Source organism: Marmota monax, unplaced genomic scaffold (genome assembly GCF_021218885.2).
Source record: "Marmota monax isolate L192 unplaced genomic scaffold, Marmota_monax_Labrador192_F-V1.1 WCK01_AAM20220418_F8-fsc00012, whole genome shotgun sequence".
Classification (NCBI taxonomy): Eukaryota; Metazoa; Chordata; class Mammalia; order Rodentia; family Sciuridae; genus Marmota; species Marmota monax.
The window spans coordinates 31,630,103-31,654,358 of NW_026695227.1; the positions used below are offsets into that span (position 1 = coordinate 31,630,103).

The 24,256-nt window shown below is 36.0% G+C and overlaps 1 protein-coding gene across 3 annotated transcripts in view; it reads left to right on the top strand.

Annotated features, from left to right (window-relative positions):
• Positions 1–24,256, top strand: part of Dip2b (disco interacting protein 2 homolog B) — a 236,713-nt gene that overhangs the window by 191,073 nt on the left and 21,384 nt on the right. For all 3 annotated transcript variants that reach the window (XM_046435717.1, XM_046435718.1, XM_046435720.1), the window contains 5 exons: positions 945–1,146; positions 6,418–6,527; positions 6,658–6,738; positions 11,445–11,568; positions 13,004–13,125. In XM_046435717.1, the coding sequence (XP_046291673.1) occupies positions 945–1,146; positions 6,418–6,527; positions 6,658–6,738; positions 11,445–11,568; positions 13,004–13,125 (639 nt within the window). The remainder of the gene's footprint in view (positions 1–944; positions 1,147–6,417; positions 6,528–6,657; positions 6,739–11,444; positions 11,569–13,003; positions 13,126–24,256) is intronic.

Sequence of the window (24,256 nt, forward strand, 5' to 3'; positions counted from 1 at the left end):
CTTTAAGTATTACATTTTAACACAAAGCATAAATGTCTGTTCATTGGATGTAGAATAGTATGTATGAGTGCACCAGTTTGGGTTCCAGATAACTTACTTTTATAAACTATACCCAAATGCATATCTTTAGTTTCTGGTTTAATTTCCTTAAGTTGGAATGAGAACATAGGTATATTGGAAAGGTAACTTGAATAGATAATTTGTACTTTTTGGATTAACTTGCTTACCTATCAGCAGTAGTTTTTTAGGAGCTCACCTTTAATATGTCTTTACAAAAGCCTAATAACTCTTTCATTCTTTTTGCATTTATATCTGATCAATTGATATAACATCTAATTAAACAATGTGAACATAGTAACTAGAATAGAATAGCTGTCATGAATAGTGTAGAAATCAGTACAGTTGACTTTCAGTAGGCATCCAGTGACATGGTCGGGAGTTGAGTGCACTGAGTGTAGTGTGTGGTCTCCAGTGCTCATTGCACTGTGGGCCTTCCCTAAATGTTCTGTACAGTGTAGTTTCGGTATCATGGTGGATCACTTAAGTGGGGGCCGGTTTAGAGAGTGTCTTGTTTTCCTAATAATTAACTTTGTCCCTATTTAATTAAGCTATGTTGTACAGGACAGAGGTTTTTAAAACCAAAATAAATTCTCAAGGTTTTGACATTATCATTTAAAAGGGAACATACTGAATCTGGTAAAGAGTATCCACCTCTATTTAGATTGTATATAATCTCTCTTCTGTTAATTTCTGTTATAGTTGAAAGATATATGGGATCATAATGATTATCTTTAGATCTTCAGTTATATGAGAGCTTAATGATCAATCATTCTAGACCTAGAGTGGATAAAGAAAAACCCTACAGTAAAACAATGGATCGTGTCAAGATCGTGTCTATTGTAGTAAAAATAACCTCACTGAATATTTTCTTCATATTTTTCTAGGCAATTGATAGCATTCATCAAGTGGGAGTTTATTGTCTTGCTCTGGTGCCTGCCAATACATTGCCAAAAACTCCACTAGGAGGGATTCATATATCTCAGACGAAACAGCTTTTTCTGGAAGGATCTTTACATCCTTGCAATATCCTCATGTGCCCACACACCTGTGTGACGAATTTGCCAAAACCTCGGCAAAAGCAACCAGGTAATATGCTAGCTTACAATCAATAAGCCTCTCAGAATGATTCTTTGTTTAGAGTTAGACATTACAAAGACCAGTAACTCATGAATTGCATCAGCTGACCAAAAGCAAGGAAGTTTGAGACCCTACAGAATAGGCTTCTTTGGGTTTACTCCTGTCCCCTCTTCAGAGTTCTCCTGGGTATAAAGTATGAGTCAAGATGATCAGAATCCCTCTGGTAGAACTAGAATAAAGGCAATTCTATAAGGGAAGATTCTGATAACAAGAACAGCTGGTATTTAGTGAGTGCTTCCTAAATGTCAAATACTAAGCATTTTGCATATATGATCCTAAAACTTTACCATCAGCTGTGAATAATAAAATTCACATAGCTAGTTAGTGGCAGAACTGAAATTCGCACTTCATGCGACTAAAATTTCTTTGAAACATGATGGCATACTGCCTTTCTGTTGAGAGTCTCTTACCTAGATTCATGCCTCATTTCTTTTCAGCTGTTAGGGTCTGAGTTGGGTCTGTAATACATCTGAGGAGTAGAATCTTTTTTTTTTTTTTTTTTTTTAAAGTTGTGGATGGGCAGACTGCCTTTATTTTATTTGTTAATTTTTATATGGTGCTGAGGATCAAACCCATTGCCTCACGCATGCTCCCAGTGTTTAAAAAAAAAAAAGATAAATCCAACATGAAATCATTACATTTCATTGATACTTTTTTCGTTTTAAGGCTCCTAGTTTCATGTGAATGCCTGAAACACATGAAAGCCAAAGTCTGGCCTCTGCCGATTATTCACATGTGTATGTATACACACAACATTATGTATCAGCCTCCAAATGAGAAAAGATGACTATGGGAGAATTAGAAAGAGAAGGGAAGGTGTGACATTTAATTATATTTCTGTGAGACAGCTTTTGCTGAAAGAGAAACATGATGTACCATAATGTATAAAGTAAGCCTGTGACTCTAGAATATTGCCATCATCAGGATATTAGATGGTGGAATGAGACAGACATCATTACCCTAGGTGACATGTATGATTGCATAAATGGTGTGACTCTACATCATGTACAACTAGAGAAATAAAAAGTTATGCTCCATTTGTGTACAATGAAATGAAATGCATTCTGCTGTCATGTATAACTAATTAGAAAAAAAATGTTAATATAAAAAAAGATGTTAATATACCCTGCTCTGCAGTAATTATTGGTCTGCTCGCTGAAGATCTTAGGTTTATCCAGATGTTATTGTCACCTACCCTTGTGCTATTGACAATATGTATAGAGTTAAAGAATATATGATTTTTATCAGTTTTTGCTAGTATTCTGAAGGGGCATTCAAAAGCAAGAAGTTTGTGTGTTAGTAATCAAGAAATGTATAGGGGCTGGCTTGTGGCTCAAGGGGTAGAGCACTTATCTAGCATGCGTGAGGCACTGGGTTTGATCCTCAGCACCACATAAAAATAAAATAAGGGTATTGTGTCTATCTACAGCTAAAAATTAAAAAAGAAAGAAAGAAAGAAATGTATAAAGAAATATTTGCAAACACATTAACTGCCTAGGCATATGGCAGATACATAAAAACACACATGGGACTGGGAGCCGAGCTCAGTGGTAGAGCATGTGCTTAGTAGATGTGAGGCCCAGGGTTTAATCCCCAGCACTGAAAACACACATAAATCATTTCTCCATCTCCAAAGTCTGTTAAACTGCAGTCCCATATTTACTTGTCATATGAGTAAAATCTTCTTTTTTAAAATTCTGGTGATTGAACCCAGAGGTCTTTATCACTGAACTATATCCTCACATCTTTTTTTTTTTTAATTTTTAAGACAGGGTCTCTCTAGGTTGCTGAGGTTGACATTGAACTTATGTTCCTTCTGTCTCAGCCTTCTGAGTTGCTAGAATTATAGGTCTGTGTCAGGTGTAAAATCTTATTTTAAATAGCATTTAATGTAGGATTCTTTTAACAAAACATTTGTGTTGGAGATACTTAAAAGATGTTGCTTAAAAATATAGTAGAAGCTTAAGCAGTGCTTTTGCAAGTCAAATTTCATCTTATTTTATCAAATAATAAAAACCTATATAAAATATTTATTCCTAAGCTTCCAAAGGCATAGCAACATTTCATCCTGTCTGGTGAAAGCACTATGTTTGATTTAATATTTTTGCTTTCTTTTGTGATTGTCTGCTAAGATCTTAGTTGGATACATATGTATAGAACCAAAGCAGTTTGAAAATCATGATATCAACTAGTGGAGATGATGAGAGAATAGAATGAGAATTTAGGATTTGAAAAAAAAATAGAGAAAAATGGACATGATTAAGAAGTGAGATAAGAAAGGAAAGGAGAGGAAAAGGAAGATAGAAAAGTTGTTAAAGGCCAGAAGCAACAATCCCATTGAGATACCTATTGGTGCTTAGTTTAAAGAAGAAGAATATGTCAAATGAGTAAAAATTTTTGGTGTGGGGGAATTTTTTCTGGTTCTGTCACTACACTTTGCAGATAAACAGCTTAAACAAGAATCAAGGGGCTGGGGTTGTGGCTCAGTGGTAGAACACTCGCCCAGCATATATGAGGCACTGGGTTTGATCCTTAGCACCAAATATATATATGTGTACAAGGAAATGAAATACATTTTGCTCTCATATAACTAATTAGAAAAAAAAATGTTAATATAAAAAAGATGTTAATATACTCTGCAGTAATTAATAGTCTTCTGTGTGTGTGTGTGTGTGTGTGTGTATTGTGTCCATCTACAACTTTAAAAAAAAAAGGAATCAAGTTTATTTCTTTCTTAGGTAAAAGAAATTCAGAGATAGACAGGCCAAGGCTAGAATAATCACTTTGCAATCACGTTCTTCCAGCATTTCATCTTTTTGCTCTGGTGTTATGTTAGCAAACTGGTTTTATAGATGTGTTATATAACAAATCTAAAACTTGGTTCTCTGAAATAATAAGTATTTGTTTTTCAATGATTGAATACAAATCATCGGGACATGACTTGGCCCCAGGCTGCAAGTTAGGTTCAGAAATAGCCATGTGTTTCCTCATGATGGGACTAGCCTCTACTTAGGTTGTATTTTTCTCAAGGCAGGTGGCAGAAGAAGAACCAGCCAAAGCACATAAGATATTTAAAGCTTCTGTTTCTTTCAGGGTCTCCTAACATTTCATCATCCAGAACAAGTTAGACCATACCTAAAATCAGTGTAGCAGAAAAGTAGAATCCTTCCATGTGACCACAGCTAGGACAGGAAGGAAAAGAAGGAGTATGAGAAAAAGGAAGAAAAAGAAGGAGTATGAGACTGTCTCAGAGTCTGTTAGGATCCCTGACCTCTAGCCATCATTTCTGATTTCTACATCATTTTGTATTCTGGCTAGCAAGTAGCAGAAAAGGGTAAAGAAATAAATAGTGGGCAGGGATTGTAGCTCAGTGTCAGAGGACTTGCCTTGCATGCATGACATGAGGCTCTGGGTTTAATATCCAGCACCACCACCCCCCCCCCAAAAAAAAAGGAAAAAGTAGAGAATATTTTCCCTTTAAACATGTTTTCTAGAAATTGCACCTGCTACTTTCTCTTACATGTTAAGCCTTTCACACTATAAAGAATGTAGTCTTTAGGCATGTGGCACATGTCCAGCTAGAAACTGGGGATTGTGTTATTAATAAAAAAGTGAAAAGCAGGCGTTGCGGTTGACAGATAACAGTTTTTACCATAAGCTTATCAAGTTTTGGAGAGAAACAAGAAGGTATGTTTACAGGAGCAAAAGTATCTATAGTTAGCTTCTTGAAGTTATTGCTTTCAGTATTTTTCACTCTGGAGCCCATAGAATCAAGAAATATGCTCAGAAGAATTTCAAAATATTGCTGCTAAATTGTTTTTGTGGCTTAAAATTGACTTTTAAAAATGCAATGCCTTTATTAATTTTACAGTGTGAATTCAGGATTGTACAATTCACACAAATGTACTCTGAATTCCTACATACGTAAAGATTCTCTCCAAAGTGATCTAGCTCTAATTTATTATATAGTTTCATAGACAGGAATATTGCATATAGTACTTAAAATTGTATTAGACAATTTATAAACTAAAACAGTTTAGCACTGTTGGAATACTTTACCTTTTTTCAACTTTTTTATTTGACTTTTAATCTTTCTAAACTTTCATTTTGAAATAATTTCACACTTTAAAAAAAAAGTTGCTTAATGGTACAAAAAATTCCCTTATATCCTTTATCCAGCTTCCCCAACTGTTTACCCTTTTAAAAGTGATTATATGACCTAAGTCATTTTGTGTCATCTGTTTTAATAACTTTAGGATCATCAGATTTGGACAATACTTAGCTGGTATTAAGTTTGATTTGTTACCTTTCTGCCATCTTCTTAGCTTATTAAGGTAGAGTCTTGGTCTTCAAGTAACCCTAGCACTTCTTTCTTATTCTTATTCTTATTCTTATTCTTATTCTTATTTTCTTCTTCTGATGCTGGGGATTGAACCCAGTGGCACTTTACCACTGAACTACATTCCCAGTCCTTTTTATTTTTTTATTTTGAGATAGGGTTTTGCTACATTGCTGAGTCTGGCTTTGAATTTGTGATCTTCCTGCCTCAGACCCCTGAGTAGCTTGGATTATAGGTGTACACCACCACACCCAGCTCTAACATTTTTTTCTTAAGAGTTGGAGGGATGTATGGATTGATTGCTTGCTTGATTGATTGTATTGGGGATTGAATCCAGAAGCACTTTACCTCTGAGCTATATCCACAGCCCTTATTTTTATTTTTTTAATTAATTTATTTATTTTTTAGTTGTTGATAGATATAAACTTACTCCCATTCCTCAGATAGCAAAAATTTTTAAGACTAGATATTTATTACTATTAATACATTTTGATTAGAGCAAAAGAAATTATTTATCAGTGGAAACCAGTGCAAAGGCAGTTCCTCAGGCTGAAAACTTCCCTGTATACCCTAGCTTCAGTAGCCTCCTTACTTCTATTGCTCCCCTAACCATGACTCTCCTGTGGTCCTGTTTTATCTTTTTCTAGCAGTTCCTGCTACCTGACTTTGTTTATATGTATATATACTTCTTGGTTGCCTTTCCTCTTAGAATATAAGCTCTATCCTGTTTGATTACTGCCTTCCCAGTGCCTAGAAGAGTGCTCTAGTCATTCTATTATTGAATGAATGGTTGAACCAGTTTGGGTCAGTCAGGAAATGCTTTGAGGATAGTTAGATTGAATTGCTGTTTTCAGAGCGTTGATTTTTGCCTCTATTTACAGGTGTAGGCCCTGCTTCCGTGATGGTTGGGAATCTGGTTGCTGGAAAACGCATAGCACAAGCTGCAGGAAGGGATCTGGGGCAAATTGAAGAGAATGATTTAGTGAGGAAGGTAAGTGTTCCAGAAGTGCTGAAATTTTACCAACGAGTCAAGGACAGAACTTACATTTTAGATACCATATAGGGGATACATTGCTTGAAAGTTGCTGACCATCAGTCTTTTTTCTGCTTTATGATTTCAGCACCAGTTTCTGGCAGAGATTTTGCAGTGGCGAGCCCAGGCAACTCCTGATCATATACTCTTCATGCTGCTAAATGCCAAGGTATTAAAAATTGAATTGCATATCTAATTAACTGAATTCTACGGGAGTACCTTAGGCACTCTCAATCTCTTTTCTTTCATCAGAAAATTTCTAAGGAAGGAGTTATTGCTTTTTCCTTGTTTTGACACATGAGGATAAATTATACAATCACTCTTAAGATTGAAATGAGACCTCCCAGAGTGCTATTTAATACTTTATTTTCTTGTGTTATAATCAAGTCTTTTTAAGAATGATGGGGCCAACGGTGCAATTGTATAAATACACAGATGTATGGAACATATTATGTCATATTTTTTAATCCAATTTGACTTTTAATTATTTGATTTCTTCCAAAAAGAAAATTATTTTACCCCCATATTTTAAAAACAAAACCTATTTTTAGTACTTACTTAAAGGATTAATTACTGACAGATAAAAAACGAATTGAAAATTATATAGGAGTACATTGGCTAGGTTTGGTGGCCTGTACCTATAGTCTTAGCTGTTTAGAACACCAAGGCAGGAGAATCATGAGTTCCAGGCCAGCCTGGGGAATATAGGAAGACCCTGTTGCAAAGAAGGGGAAACAAAAAAAGAAGAGAGAGTATATTTCACTACTGGTTCTAATAGATGGTTTATCATAATGTTGTGGGTTTGTTTTTTAAAAAAACATCTTTTTTTTCTTCTCTTTTATATGTAGATGAGCACAATACCTTTATTTATTTATTTTTATTTGGTGCTGGGAATCAAACATAATGCCTCACACATGCCAGGCAAGCGCTCTACCACTGAGCTACAACCCCAACCCTCATGGGTTTGTATCTACTGTACTAGGGATTAAACCCAGAGGTGCTCTACAACTGAACTACATCTCCAGCCCTTTTTATTTTGTATTTTGAAAAAGGGCCTTGGTAAGTTGCTGAGGTTGACCTTGAACTTGTGATCCTCTTGCCGCAGCCTCCCAAGTCACTTGGATTATAGACATGCAACACTTTGTTCAACTCCATAATATAGGTGTGGGTTTTATTATGGTTTTTTTTTTTTTGGGGGGGGGTACAGGTGATTGAACTCAGGGGCACTCAGCCACTGAGCTACATCCCCCAGCCCTGTTTTGTATTTAGAAACAGAGTTGTTTAGCACCTTGCTTTTGCTGAGTCTTGCTTTGAACTTGCAGTCCTCCTGTCTCAGCCCCACAAGCCACAGGGATTACAAGCATGCGCCTGGCTAATATTGTATTTTTTTTGGTTTTCCATTCTGTGGTAGTCTGATATATTTTCTTTAACTTATTAATGATTGAGTCACAGACTGAAAGTATTGTGACCAAATTATAGCAGTTCTCACCAGCAGAGGCAGATTGGAAAAGCCTATTGGATCTCTTAGGGAACTTATCTGCTCTGTCTTCATATAATCTAATTTTGGGGGGGGTTAATTTGTTTGTTTGTTTTGAGAATGTATGTAGTGATAAATCTTAATGAGAGAAGTATGCTGTGCATTAAAGTGGAAATTATTAAAAAATTTTAAGAACAACTGCTTCTGTGAGACAAAACTCTGGGACTTCCTTGCTCCATATATTCAGGCAGTGGGCTTCTCTTCAAGTCTGTGGTTCATTCACTAAGGTTCTTATACTTTATTAAGAAGCCATCATTTTGGGGCTGGGGGTGTAGCTCAGTGGTAGAGTGCTTGCCTTGCATGTGTGAGGCCCTGGGTTCCATCCTCAGCACCACCTAAGAATAAATAAATAAAAATATTGTGTCCATCTACAACTAATTATTTATATATATATATATATATATATTTTTTTTTTTTTTTTTTTTTTTTTTAAAGCCATCATTCTGGTCACTTCCCACCTCACTCCCAGGCTTGGATATAGTTTAAGTTGTGGATGTTATGAAATCCATACCCCAGATATTTGTTTGTGAACATAAATTTAAATTTGCTTCTTGTTTTAATATAAATGATTGACTGCCCAAAGGGCGTATAATTCATTTAATTCTATATATTCTTGTATTTTGCCTTGGATAAGCCTAGGCCACCAGATTATTAACCATACATTGTTCCCTCATGCATAGAATATTGTGTTTACTAAACTAAAATTTGCTCTTGTGCCATGAACCAGAATGATTTTTCCCCCCTGTGGTGCTGAGGATTGAACCATGGGCATCCTACCACTGAACTATATCCCCAGTCCTTCATTTTTTTTTTTTTTTTTTTTTTTGAGACAGTGTCTTACTGAGTTACTGAGGCTGGACTGGATCATCTTGTGATCCTCCTGCCTCAGCCTCCTGAGTAGCTGGGATTATAGGCCACTCTGCCCAGCTCAAAAAGAAATAGCCTTATAAATTTAACCCTGACTTTAGCCAAAGGCATATTAATTTTAGTGTTATAACCTTAATGCTGAAAATAAACAATCAACTAAATAAATTATGGTTATAGCCATTAAAAACAGTGTTACAGAGGAATATTTGATGACCTAGAAAATATTTATCATGTATAAGGGGAAATATGATATAAAATGTAATAATTGAATATGTACTGAAGATCCTATTCTAGATATGAGGAAACCAAGCACAGAGATTATAGAGCTAATAAGTGATAGGAGTAGGAAATTAGCTCTTTTTTTAACGTTCAGTTTTTGATTAACAAGTATAAATTGTACATATTAATGGGGTACAGTTTGTTATTTCAATACATGCATACAGCATGTACTAACCAAGCAGAAATTAGTTCTTTACATTTATTTGAACCCTAACTTGTGGAGCACACATTCTTAACCAAAATGTTGTGCAGCCTCTAGCAGATGACATGATACCATGTTGCATGTAAATTTACATATAATATATATTCATTTTTAAAAGACCAGGTAATAGTACAACCATCTGGAATACAATTTGGCATTATCCAGTAAAGTTGAAGACTGGCAATCCAGAGATGCAGCAGTTACATTTTTAGGTCTGTATTCCATTGAAACATGTATTTAAGCGTAAGAATACATGTCCAAGAATGATAATGTCCATCAGCCAGAAAGTGGATGAATAACTTGTTGTACCTTCATACAATGAAATATTATATAGCAACATAGAGGAATAACTGTACCTACACAAAACAGCATGATGACTTATAAATAATGTTGAATTAAACCAACTGGGTGTGGTGGCGTGCTTCTGTAATCCTAGTGACTTGGTAGGCTGAGATGGGAGAATCACAATTTGAGGCCAGCCTCAGCAATTTAGCAAGGCTCAAAATTAAAAATAAAGGGCTAGGTCCACTGGGGTCGTAGCTCAGTGGGAGTATATTTGCCCAGCATGTGCAAGGCACTGGGTTCAATTCTCAGCACTGCATATAAATAAAATAAAGGTCCACTGACAACTAAAAAAATAAAGTGCTGGGGATGTAGCTCCTGGTAGAGTACTTAACCTAACAAGTTCAAGGCTCTGGGTTTGATCCTCAGTACTACCAATAAATAAATAATAAAATAAAAAGGGCTCGGTATGTAGCTCATTGGTAAAGCACCCCCAGGTTTTATCTCTAGCACACACCCACCACCTAAAGAAAGAAAGAAGTGAAGCACAAAGGAATTTATACAGCACAATTCCATTCATTTACAATTGAAAATTATTCATGAATGTTAACAATATAAAGAAATCAGTGACCAACAAAAACATCAAGATAGTGGTTATCATGGGTGCTTCTGAGCAGCTAGGAGGGTTTTATTCTTATCCTTCTGGTGTCTACACTAATGCTTACTTACTAATTTTTCATTAAGTTATGTGCATATTTTCCATTTTCCCTTATACGTGTCATGTTTCACAAGGAAGGGTTCAAAAAGCTCTCCTCAGTCAAACTTATGAAGACTCACAGGAAAAATTATTGTCAAGATCAGGAAAAGGGGCCTGCAGTTGTGGCTTGGTGGTAGAGCGCTTGCCTAGCGCATCTGAAGCTCTGGGTTCGATCCTCAGCACTACATAAAAAATAAATAAATTGGGCTGGGGATGTGGCTCAAGCAGTAGCGCGCTCTCCTGGCATGTGTGCGGCCCGGGTTTGATCCTCAGCACCACATACAAACAAAGATATTGTGTCTGCCAAATACTAAAAAAATAAATATTAAAATTTTTTCTCTCTCTCTCTCCCTCTTTCTCACTCTCTCTTTAAAAATAAAGAAAGAAAGAAAGAAAGAAAGGTATTGTGTCCAACTACAACTAAAAAATAAATATTAAAACAAAACAAAAAGGAAAGGGTCTCCTCATCTTTATTATTAGCTGGTAGATTCTGCATACTATTTTTGTTTGTTTGCATCTTCACTATTAGCAAACTCAGAGCCAGGTTTGTGTTGTACACACAGCAGATGTGCATGACCACTCAACCATCACTTACTGTCTTTACCTCACACCTGCTCTCATCCTATTTTGATTTTTATTAATTTACTTTTACTCTTATTTCCTCACTTACAAAAATAAAAGATCATATGTATTTTTAAAACTACTTTAAGGAAAAATACTATAAATAAGTGTTTAGGTTAATTTTATTATGCCCTAAATATCTACAACACTTTTTTAAAAAAGAAAAGGAATCTTATACCTGCCTTTTGATACTAAGTAATAGTTTGCAAAAGATAATCTACCAAAGCACAACCCTTTTAGGTATAATGTCAGATTGGTTGTGCTTTTCCCTTGGTGGTTTATTTTCTTGATGAACTTTGATCTGCTTATCCTTTCTAATAATGTTTAAAGGGAACTACTGTATGCACAGCCAGCTGCCTTCAGCTTCATAAGCGAGCAGAGAGGATTGCATCAGTTCTTGGTGACAAAGGACATCTAAATGCAGGAGAGAACGTTGTGTTGCTCTACCCACCTGGTAAGTGTTGGATTGGTAGACTACTAAACTCCAAGACTAGACTACATAGTAGGAAAGGTCAGGAACTCTGGGCTACCATCTATGACCGTGGTACTGTGTATTTCCCAACACCAAGCAACCATGTACCATAAACTAAGGTGTGAGCCAGGTGACATATCCCATAGTTGTGCAGTGTGATAGCTCTTCTTGAGATTCTGTCTTTTTGACTTACTCTTCTATTTCCATTATCAGTGCCTGGCACATAAAAGTCACCTAGTAATTATTAAACAAATGAATGAGTGAATGAAGATTTCAACTACCTGGCTTTTGAAAACCTTTGAAACAGATGATTTGAGGTTGAGCAGTGGTATATACTCATGGGAGTGTACTGGGGAGGCTGAAGCAGGAGGATTTATTGATCCCAGGCATTCAAGGCCAACCTGGGCAATGTAATGAGACCCTGTCCCTTCCGAAAACAAAGCAAACAAACAAAAAATGATTGCCTTGTTTCTAGGATGGAATGGGACCATTTTGCCTGGCTTCCAAATGATTGTTGTCTTTGAATTCTGTTGACTTAACATTCTTTGTATTATTATTAGTGTTTTGTTTCCTCTTGTTGTTGCTTTTATCTTTGATGTTCTAATTTAATTTAGTCATAACCTTCCCTTCATAGAAAGAGGGTTAGGATTATTTGATAACAGGATTATTTGATAACAGTTTGCTGTCACCAAATATTAGATGAAATATTTGAGTAATCTCTTTATTCCTATTCCATCAGCCACATAATCCACTCAAATATCCAGCCTTCTTTGGTCACTTATCTCCCTTATTTCCCTTCACTCTAATAGACTTTACTATGGCATTTTATTTTCATGGATACTGAGATTTCTTAGATCATCTGGAATCTCTCCTGCCATATTCCCATGTAGTTGTCTTCCATCTATCAATTAATGATTCAGCAACAGACTAGAGCACATCCTGAGGAGACCTCTCACCCAGAGTCTTCAAATTGAGCCACATTTTTCATCCCTAAAATACACAAATTGAGTAAACAACAATTAAGAAGTCTAATTACTCTTCCTATATCAGCCTTCTAATATTTTTATAAAAATTTAAATGTTCCTCATTTCTTCATTTCCTATTTTATCTTCTTAGTTAAAACTCCTCAATTTCTGTAATAAGTAATGTCAAGTAACAATATGAACATGCTTCAAGTATCTTTCAAGGGTTTACCTCTGATATCTTCCTTGTTATCTGTTCTTGGCTTCTCTTTTAAGTTGTTTTAAATGCTGCTTTGCCTTCAGTTTGTTCTTAAGGCACTGACAGAAGAAATTTATATTATTAAGTTCTGATCTGAATGACCCAGCTGGCACATGATTTTGGAAAATCCACATTTAGTTTCTTAGTGATAGTATTTGATTAAATGGCTCTCCTGACAGGACCCTCTGTCTTGCAGGCATCGAGTTAATTGCTGCATTCTATGGGTGCCTGTATGCAGGGTGTATACCTGTGACTGTCCGACCCCCTCATGCTCAGAACCTTACTGCAACATTGCCCACTGTTCGCATGATTGTTGATGTAAGTACCAACTGTATCTTGCATTGTCTTCATATCATAAGATCGAGACTTAAACAACGAAGGATCCTTACTAATTTTCCAGTTTTGTTGGTCCAGGAAGTGAAAATTTTCTCCTAAAAACAATCTCCTTTTTTCAGTCTCCAAAGTAATCATCATTATTCAGTGAAGGAACTGTGTAGGAAAATTGTTTTTGGTGAAATATGGAATTGTGGCCAATAATCATGAACATTAAGGAGGTGAAGTTCTCATTAGCAATTCTCTGTAAAATTTGTGCCCCCCCTGCTTAAAACATGTTGTCTGTTTGACATTTCTGCACAGTAATCAAGTGTTACTTGCCAAACTCAAAAATCCTCCCAAGTGGACCTACGTAGGAGCCCAGGCCCAGGCTAGTCCAGTCCACTACACTGACTGGCAGACCCATGCCAGAACTCAGGGCCCAGCCCGGGGCCAGCTCCACTGACCTGCCCGGGAGCCCATGGGAGCCCAGGCCTAACCCACTTCTATCTTGGGACACTGCAGCCATCGTCATAGCCCTCCCCACACAGTAGCCTTCTCCTTATGACAACAGGGTCTAGAAGCAGCTGCATCTCGGAACAGGCAGCCCAGGCCATTGTAAGGCCTACCCTTTCAGCTCCATTTCTGAAAGAGGTTGCATCCATCTTGGGATACCCACCCTGCTATTGCCACCACCACCTATAGTTGCAGTAGCATCCATCGTGGGTCATCTGCAGGGACTGGAAGCCCTATAAGAAGGTGAGGTACAGATAATCTGCATGGATACTATAAGATTATAGAGTAGAAACTGTTAATACCTCAGATCCACACTGCAAGAAAGGAAGATGCATAGACAACATGAAAAAACATGGAAAAACGTGCCCCAAACAAACCAGGATATTACAATAATAGAATCCATGGACAGTGCAGTTGATGAAATGACAGAAAAGGAGGTCAGAATGATCTGTGAATTAAAGAATGGCTGGGGTTATAGCTTAGTGGCAGAGCACTTGCCTTGCACATGTGAGGCAGTGGGTTCTATCCTCAGCACCACATTAAAATAAATAAAATAAATAAAGATATTGTGTCCATATTTTAAAAAAATTCTTAAAAGAATGACCTAAATGAACAAATACAGGCAAAAATTGATCAACCAACACAGAGATAAGGGAGCAAATACAGGTAGCAAAAGATTACTTCAAGAGTGAGTCAAAGGGGCTAGGGCTGGGGCTCAGTGGTAGAGCGCTTGCCTTGCACAGGTGAGGCACTGGGTTCGATCCTTAGGACCACATAAAAATAAATAAAGATATTGTGACCATCTACAACTAAAAAACAATTTTAAAAAAAAAGAAAAGAAAGAAAGATTCTGAAAAAAATCATAAATACTTGAAATGAAAGAAACAATAAAACCAAATAAAATACTCAATAGAAAGCATCACCAACAGACTAGATCACTTGGAAGTCAAAACATCAGATAATGAAGAAAAAGTATACAATCTGGAAAAAAGTTGACCACACAGTGAAGATGGTAAGAAACCATGAAAAGAACATCCAAGAATTATGGGATAGCATCAAAAGACCAAATCTAAGAGTTATTGAGATACAGAAAGGCACAGAGATTCAAACCAAAGGAATGTACAATCTCTTCAATGAGATAATTTCAGAAAATTTCCCAAACATGAAGAATACAAATACAAGAGGCTTACAGGACACCAAATATACAAAATGACAACAGTTCTACACCAAGGCACATTATAATGAAAATGCCTAGCATACAGGAAAAGGATAGAAGTGTAAAGGCCGCAAGAGAGAGGAATCAGATCACGTATAGGGGGAGGCCAATTTGTATCTCAGCAGATTTTTCAACCCAAATCCTCAACATATACCAAGCTCTGAAAGAAAATGGATGCCAACCAAGAATCTTATATCCAGCAAAATTAAGCTTCAGATTTGATGATGAAATAAAAACCTTCCATGGGGCTGGGATTATGGCTCAGTGGTAGAGCACTTGCCTCATATGTGTGAGGCACTGGGTTCGATCTTTAGCACCACATATAAATTAATGAATAAAATAAAGACACATAAAAAATTTAAAAAAAAAACCTTTCTTGATAAACGAAAAAAAATTTATAGTGAGAAATTTGGACTTAACACACATATAGACTATTTCATCCATCAACTAGCAAATATACTTTCTTCTCAGCAACACATGGATCCTTCTCCAAAATAGACCATATGTTATACCACAAAGCAAGTCATAGCAAATACAAAAAAAAAAAAAGAGAGAGAGAGAGAGATAGTACCCTGCATTCTATCAGACCATAATTGAATGAAATTAGAAATCAATAATAAAAAAGAGAAGCTACTCCCAACACCTGGAGACTATACAATACACTATTGAATGACACATGGATAACAGAAGACATCAGGGAGGAGATTAAAAAAAGATTCTTAGAGGCAAATGAGAACTCCAGTACAAGTTATCAAAATCTCTGGGACACTATGAAAGCAGTGCTAAGAGGAAAATTCATTGCATGGAGTTCATTCGTTAAAAGAAGAAAAAGTCAACAAACAACCTGACATTACAGCTAAAAACCCTAGAAAAAGAACAAACCAACTCCAAAAGTAGTAGAAGACATGAAATAATTAAAATCAGAGCAAAAATCAATGAAATTTAAAATAAAGAAATAGTTCAAAAAATTGACAAAACAAAAAGCTGGTTCTTTGAAAACATAAATACAATTGACAAACCCTTAGCCATTCTAATAAATTACAAATTATCACAAAAGACACTATTGAAATACAGAAAACAATTAGAAATTATTTTGAAAATTTATACTCTAGTAAAATAATAAACCTCAAAGATGCTGACAAATTTCTAGAGGCATATGATCAATCCAAACTGAGTCAAGAGGACATACACAATTTAAACAGATCAATTTCAAGCAAGGAAATAGAAGACACCGTAAAAAAACCTACCAACCAAGAAAAGCCCAGGACCAGACAGATTCACAGCTGAGTTCTATAAAACCTACAAGGAAGAATTAATACCAATACTCCTCAAATTACTCCATGAACTAGAAAAGGAAGGAACCCTTACAAACTCATTCTACAAAGCTAGTATCATCCTGATAATAAAAATCAGGCAGAGACACATCAAGGAAAGAAAATTTCATACCAGTATCACTGATGAACATTGATGCAAATATTCTCAATAAAATTCTGGCAAATCACATACAAAAACGTCTTAAAAAAATAGTTCACCATGATCAAGTAGGGTTCATTCCAGGGATGCAAGGTTGGTTCAACATATGGAAATCAGTAAATATAATTCAACACATCAATAGACTTAAAAGATAAAAATCATATGATTATATCAATTGATGCAGAGAAAGCATTTGACAAAATACAGCACCCTTTCATGTTCAAAACACTAGAAAAACTAGGGATAGTAGGAACATAACCTCAACATTGTAAAAGCTATATCCTAAACCAAGGCCAGCATCATTCTAAATGGAGAAATTTTGAAAGCATTCCCTCTAAAAATGGGAACAAGACAAGAATGCCCTCTTTCACCACTTTTATTCAACACAGTGCCTGAAACTCTAGCCATTAGACAGACAAAAGAAATTCAAGGGACACCGATAGGAGAAGAAGAGCTCAAAACTATCATTATTTGCTGTCGACATGATTCTATATTTAGAGGATCTAAAATACTCCACCAGAAAACTTCTAGGATTAATTAATGAATTCAGCAAAGTAGCAGGATACAAAATCATACCCATAAACCAAATGCATTTCTATACATCAGTAATGAATCCTTTGAAAGAGAAATTAGGAAAACTACCCCATTCACAATAGCCTCAAAAAAATAAAATGCTTGGGAATCAACAAAGGAGGTGAAAGACCTCTACAATGAAAACTAAAGAACACTAAAGAAGGAAATTGAAGAAACTTTAGAAGATGGAAACATCTCCCATGCTCTTGATAGGCAAAATTAATATTGTCAAGGGAGATGATGGCGGGTCAGAGGAAGTCAGTATTCTGTGTCGCTCCATGACCTGGGACTCAAGTGGTGAGAATACTGCTTCTCTGTGAGCGATATTCCTGCTTCTGCATGGGAATCACAACCACTGTGCCTGTCCAAGGCTCCAGGTCACAGCATCAGAGTAGATCTCCCAATTACTTGTCCACACAATTGGGTACCTGAGCAGACACCATCAACATCCACACAGAACTTTCAGCTATGCCCCCCCCCCCACAGCAGAAATCACCAAAACCATTCTCACGCTGGCCACCCGGCAGCTTTCCACACACAGGAACTCCAGCTGACACTCCCATGAGGACCCCCATCTACCAACGTGAGGCTCTTCTAGTTGCCGCTGTCTTGGGACTCTTCAGCAGTGGAGATAGTTCCCTGCTGGTAGTAGCCTCCCTGCACCCAAGAACCTCACATAGGCTCTGAAGTCATCCGACAGCCACACACTGTAGCCACAGAGCTTGTCTCTGAACTCATTGTCTCATTGTCACTCGGCTCCCCCACACACAACCTGACAGCCCACCGCTGAAAGATGCCTCCATCTTGGGTCACTTTCATCACTATCTTCAGCAGAGGCAACACCCAGTTTGGAACTCCGGCTGGCCAGGTACCCAGTTTCTAACTTTCCCCCTCTCCCAGCAGCTACTACCCCGTTACAGTGACACCCTGGTTTCCCCCACCATTCTGAGGGCAGAGATACCAGCTAACAACAGCCGACCCCACCTATTGGATGAGAAGGGAAGCAGGAACGATATGGATTTCCAAATCAAAAGCAATCCTGTTTCATCCTTCAAGATTCCCCCCCCGGCCCCCGCCATTCTTCTGCCCTCACATCTCCAACATATGTGAAACCAAGTACTTTGCATGAATTAGGATTTTGAGAACTAGGACATCTGAATAGTATATTATAGCTATGTTGTATATATATTTTTTCCTTTTATCCCACCAATTTCTTCTATTTTAACATTTTTTGATTTTTCTTAATATATATGTGTGTTTGTTTTATGTACTCCACTGTCTTCAATCCAAAAAACTTCTAGGATTAATTAATGAATTCAGCAGGATACAAAATCAGTACCCATAAACCAAATGTATTTCTATACATCAGTAATGAAATCTTCTTCTTTGGATTTCTCTTTCACACTTCTTAAGATATATCCTATATCCTCACCTCCTACCTCCTGAGCATATCATCCTACTCCTCACCCTCAGTTCTTTGTCCACCATCAGAAACTGTAAATCTTTTTACAACCTACTGAGTATATTGTAGATAATAATTGAATTCACCATTTCTGTACATTATGACCAAACTCTAAACATCTTAATAACAAACATTTGTTTTTAGGGTGTATACTGTTATATTGGGAATCTGATAACATTGTCCTTCACCTTAAAGGAGAAGTATTAGATCCCTACAGGAACACTATAAGCCTATAGGGTAAAAATGGTAACGCCTCAGATCCACAGTGCTAGAAGGGAAGACACACAAGCAATATGAAAAGACAAGGGAAGAAAGTGCCCCAAACATATCAAGATACCACATTATTAGAATCCATAGCCACATAGCTATGAATGACAGAGAAGGAGTTCAGGATGTACATGATTAAAATGTTCTGCAAATAAAAGGATGATACAAGAGAGCAAATACAGGCAGCAAAAGATCATTTTGACAGTTAGCTACATTAAAAAATACAGGAAGCAAAAGATTATTTCAATAGGGAGATAGAGGTTCTTAAAAAAACAAATCCTTGATATGAAAGTAATAATAAACCAAATTAAAAGTTTAATTGAAAGCATCACCAACAGATTAGACCACTTGGAAAATAGGACCTCAAACAATGAAGACAAAATATATGATCTTGAAAAGAATGTAGACAACACAGTAAAAATGGTCAGAAACCATGAGCAGAACATTCAAAAAATATGGGATAGCATAAAAACACCAAATTTAAGAGTTATTGGGATAGAGGAAGGAAGTTCCAAACCAAAGGAATGAGCAATCTATTCAATGAAATAATATCAGAAAAATTTCCAAACATAAAGAATGAATTGGAAAACCAAATTCAAGAGGCTTACATTATGCCAAATGTACAAAATCACAATAGATCTACACCAAGGCACATTATAATGAAAATGCCTAGCATGCAGAATAAGGAGAGAATATTAAAAGCCACAAAAGAAAGGAATCAGATTACATATGGGAGGAACCATTTAGAATATGTGGAGATTTTTGAACCCAGATCCTGAAAGCTAGAAGATCCTGGAACAACATATATCAACCTCTGAACGAAAGTGGATGCCAACCAAGAATCTTATATCCAGCAAAATTAAGCTTTAGATTTAATGATGAAGTAAAAACCTTCCATGATAAACAAAAGTTAAAAGAATTTACAACTCGAAAGCCTCAGCAAAATATTCAGAACAACAATGAAAATCAGCAAAAGGAGGTAAAAGCAAAAACTAATCAAAGGAGAAACCAGGTCAAGATAAATACCAAAAATAAACAAAAATGGCAATACAAATCATGTGTATGATAATAATCAATAATCACCCTGAATGCTAATTGCCTAAGTTCACCAATCAAAAGACAGACTGGCAGATTTAATTTAAAAACAAACAAACAACAACAACAAAAAAAAAAAACGATATGCTGCCTCCAAGAAACTCATTTCATAGGAAAAGACATCCACAGACTAAAGGTGAAAGGTTGGGAAAAATCATACCACTCACATGGACTGCAGAAGCAAGCAGGGGTTTCCATCATCATCATCAAATAAATTAGACTTCAAGCCAACGTAATCAAAAGGGATTAAGAAGGACATTTCATACTGCTTAAGGGAACCATTCATCAACAAGACATAATAACAACAACAAAAATTTATATGCCCCAAACAATGGAGTGTCTACGTTCATCAAACAAACTCTTCTCAAGTTCAAGAGTCAAATAGACCACAACACAATAATTCAGGGAGATTTTAACACACCTCTTTCACCTCTGGATAGATAGTCTAAACAAAAGCTGAACAACGAAACTATAGAACTCAATAATACAATTAATAACTTAGACTTAATTGACATATATAGACTATTTCATCCTTCAATTCACTTTCTTCTCAGCAGCACATGGATCCTTCTCTAAAATAGACCATATATTATGCCACAAAGCAACTCTTAGCAAATATAAAAAAGTAGAGATACTAACCTGCAATCTATCAGATCATAATGGAATGAAATTAGAAATCAATGATAAATAAGAAATAAAAGTTACTCCAATATCTGGAGAATAAATAATATGTTATTGAATGAATAATGGGTTGAAAAAGACATCAAGGAAATTAAAAAATTCTTAGAGGTGAATGAGAACACAAATACAATGTATCAAAATCAAAATCTCTGGGATACTATGGAGTTCATTCCTTAAAAGAAGAAAAAATAAACAAATAAATGACTTAACATTATATCTGAAAGCCCTAGAGAAAGAACAAATCAACACCCAAAGCAGTAGAAGACAGGAAATAATTAAAATCAGAGCTGAAATCAATGAAATTGAAACAAAAGAAACAATTGAAAAAATGGACAAAACAAAAAGTTGGTTCTTTGAAAAAACAAATAAAATTGACAAATCCTTAGCTATGCTAACGAAGAGAAGGAAAGAGAAAATTCAGATTACCAATATACATGATGAAAAAGTAAATATCACAACAGATACTACAGAAATACAGAAGATAATTAGAAATTATTTTGAAAACTTGTACTCCAATAAAATAGAAAATATCGAACACATTGACAGACTTCTAGAGTCATATGATTTGCACAAATTGAATCAGGATGATATACACAATTTAAATAGATCAATTTCAAGTGATGAAATAGAAGATGTCATTAGAGGCCTACCACCCAAGAAAAGCCCAGGACCAGATGGAGACATAGCCGAGTTCTACAAGACCTTTAAAGAAGAACTAATACCAATACTTTTCAAGTTATTTCAGGAAATAGGAAAAAGAGAGAGCACTTCCAAACTCATTCTATGAGGCCAATATCACCCTGATTCCAAAACCAGGCAGACACATCAAAGAAAGAAAACTTTAGACTAATATCTCTAATGAACCTAGATGCAAAAATTCTCAAAAAAATTCTGGCGTATCAAATACAAAAACATAGTGCACCATGTTCAAGTGGAGTTCATCCGAGGGATGCAAGGTTGGTTCAACACACAGAAATCAATAAATTTAACTCATCACATCAATAGACTTAAAGATAAGAACCATATGATCATTTCCATACACACAGAAAAAGCATTTGACAAAATACAGCACCCCTTCATGTTCAAAACACTAGAAAAACTAGGGATAATAGGCACATATCTCAACATTGTAAAAGCTATCTATCTGTGCTAAGCCCCAGACCAATATCATTCTAAATGGGGAAAAAATTAATGCATTTTTTTTCTAAAAACTGGAACAAGACAGGGAAGCTATCTTTCACCATTTCTGTTTAACATAGTTCTTGAAACACTGGCCAGAGCAATTAGATAAAAGAAGTTAAAGGGATACAGATAAGAAGAACTCAAATTAGTACTATTTGCCGATTATATATATATTTTTTCATATTTTTATTTATTTTTTATTTTTTATTTTTTTAATTTTTATTGTTGGTTGCTCAAAACATTACATAGTTCTTGATATATCATATTTCACACTTTGATTCAAGTGGGTTATGAACTCCCATTTTTACCCCGTATACAGATTGCAGAATCACATCAGTTACACATCCATTGATTTACATATTGCCATACTAGTGTCTGTTGTGTTCTGCTGCCTTTTATTTGCCGATTATATGATTCTATACCTAGAAGACCCAAGAAATTCTACCAGAAAACTTCTAGAACTAGTAAATGAATTCAGCAAAGTAGCAGGGTACAAAATCAACACCCATAAATCAGTGACAAATCCTCTGAAAGAGAAACGAGGAAAACTACTCCATTTACAATAGCCTCAAAAAAAAAAAAACTTGGGAATCAACCTAATAAAAGAGGCAAAAGACCTCTACAATGAAAACTACAGAACACTATAGAAATTAAAAAAGACCTTAGAAGATGGAAAGATCTCCCCTTGTTCTTGGATAGGCAGAATTAATATTGTCAAAATGACCATACTACCAAAAGCGTTATACAGATTTAATGCAATTCCAATCAAAATCCCAGTGACATTCCTTATAGAAACAGAAAAAGCAGTCATGAAATTTATCTGGAAAAATAGGAGACCCAGAATAGCTAAAGCAATCCTTAGCAAGAAGAGTGAAGCAGGAGGCATTACTATACCAGACCTTAAACTACACTACAGAGCAGTAGTAACAAAAACAGCATGGTATTGGCATCAAAATAAACTGGTAGACCACTGGTACAGAATACAGGACACAGAGAGACTAACCCACATAATTACAGTTATCTTATTAGACAAAGGCACCAAAAACATACATTGGAGAAAAGATTGCCTCTTCAACAAGTGGTGCTGGGAAAACTGGAAATTCATATGCAACAAATGAAATGAAACCCCTCTCACCATGCACAAAACTCAACACAAAGTGGATCAAGGACCTAGGAATTAAACCAGAGACCCTGCATCTAATAGAAGAAAAAGTCAGCCCAAATCTCCATCATATTGCATTACTTCCTTAACAAGAATCCTAAAGTGCAAGAAATAAAATCAAAAATTAATAAATGGGATAGACTTAAACTAAAAAGCTTCTTCTCAGCAAAAGAAACAATCAATGAGGTGAACAGAGAGCCTTCATTTTAGGAGCAAATTTTTGCCATACACACATCAGAGCACTAATCTCCAGGATACATAAAGAACTCAAAATACTTAACACCAAAAAACCAAACAACCCAATCAGTAAATGGGCTAAAGAGCTGAACAGACACTTTTCAGAAGAAGATACATTCAATCAACAGATATATGAAAAAATATTCAACATTTCTAGTAATTAGAGAAATACAAATAAAAACTACTCTTGAGATTTCATCTCACTCCAGTCAGAATGGTAGCTAACAAGAATACGGACAATAAATGTTGGCAAGGATGTGGGGGAAGAGGCACATTCATACATTGCTGGTGGGACTACAAATTGGTGCAACCCATCTGGAAAGCAGTATGGAGGGCTGGGGATGTGGCTTAAGCGGTAGCGCGCTCGCCTGACATGTGTGCGGCCCGGGTTCGATCCTCAGCACCACATACAAAGATGTTGTGTCCGCCGAAAGTTAAAAAATAAATATTAAAATTAAAAAAAATATATATTCTAAAAAAAAAGAAAGCAGTATGGAGATTCCTTAGAAAACTTGAAATGGAACCACCATTTAACCCAGCTATCCCATTCCTCAGGATATATATTTATTTCCCAAAGGACTTAAAAATAGCATACTACAGTGATGCAGCCACATCAATCAATGTTCATAGCAGCTCAATTCACAATAGCTAAACTGTGGAAGCAACCTAGATGCCCTTCAATAGATGAATGGGTAAAGAAACTGTGGTGTATATACACAATAGAATATTACTCAGCATTAAAAAAGAATAAAATTATGGCATTTGCAGGTAAGTGGATGGAGTTGGAGAATATCATACTAAGCGAAGTAAGTCAATCCCAAAAAACTGATAAGTAGGTGCAGATCCATAATGGGGATGGGGGAGGCATGAGAAAAGTGGAGGAACTTTGGGCAAAGGGGAGGAAGGCAAGGGAGGATGCATGGGAGCAGGAAAGACAGTGGAATGAGATGGACATCATTACCCTATATGACTGCACATTATGGTGTGATGCTACATTTTGTACAACCATAGAAAGGTAAATGCATTCTGCTGTCATGTATACCTAATTAAAATAAATAAGGTTAAAAAAATCCTCCCAAGTGCAGATCACTTTCGTGTGGTTAGTTTTGTAAATTCATTTGGTATAGTATTAAAAGATGTCCTGGTTTGGAGGTTTTGCTCCGTGGTTGAGCATTCACATGGCATGTATGACACCCTGGGCTGGATCCCTAGCACCACATGGGGAAAAAAAATGACATCCAAATCCTGTTCTGAAGTTGATAGAAATTTTTAC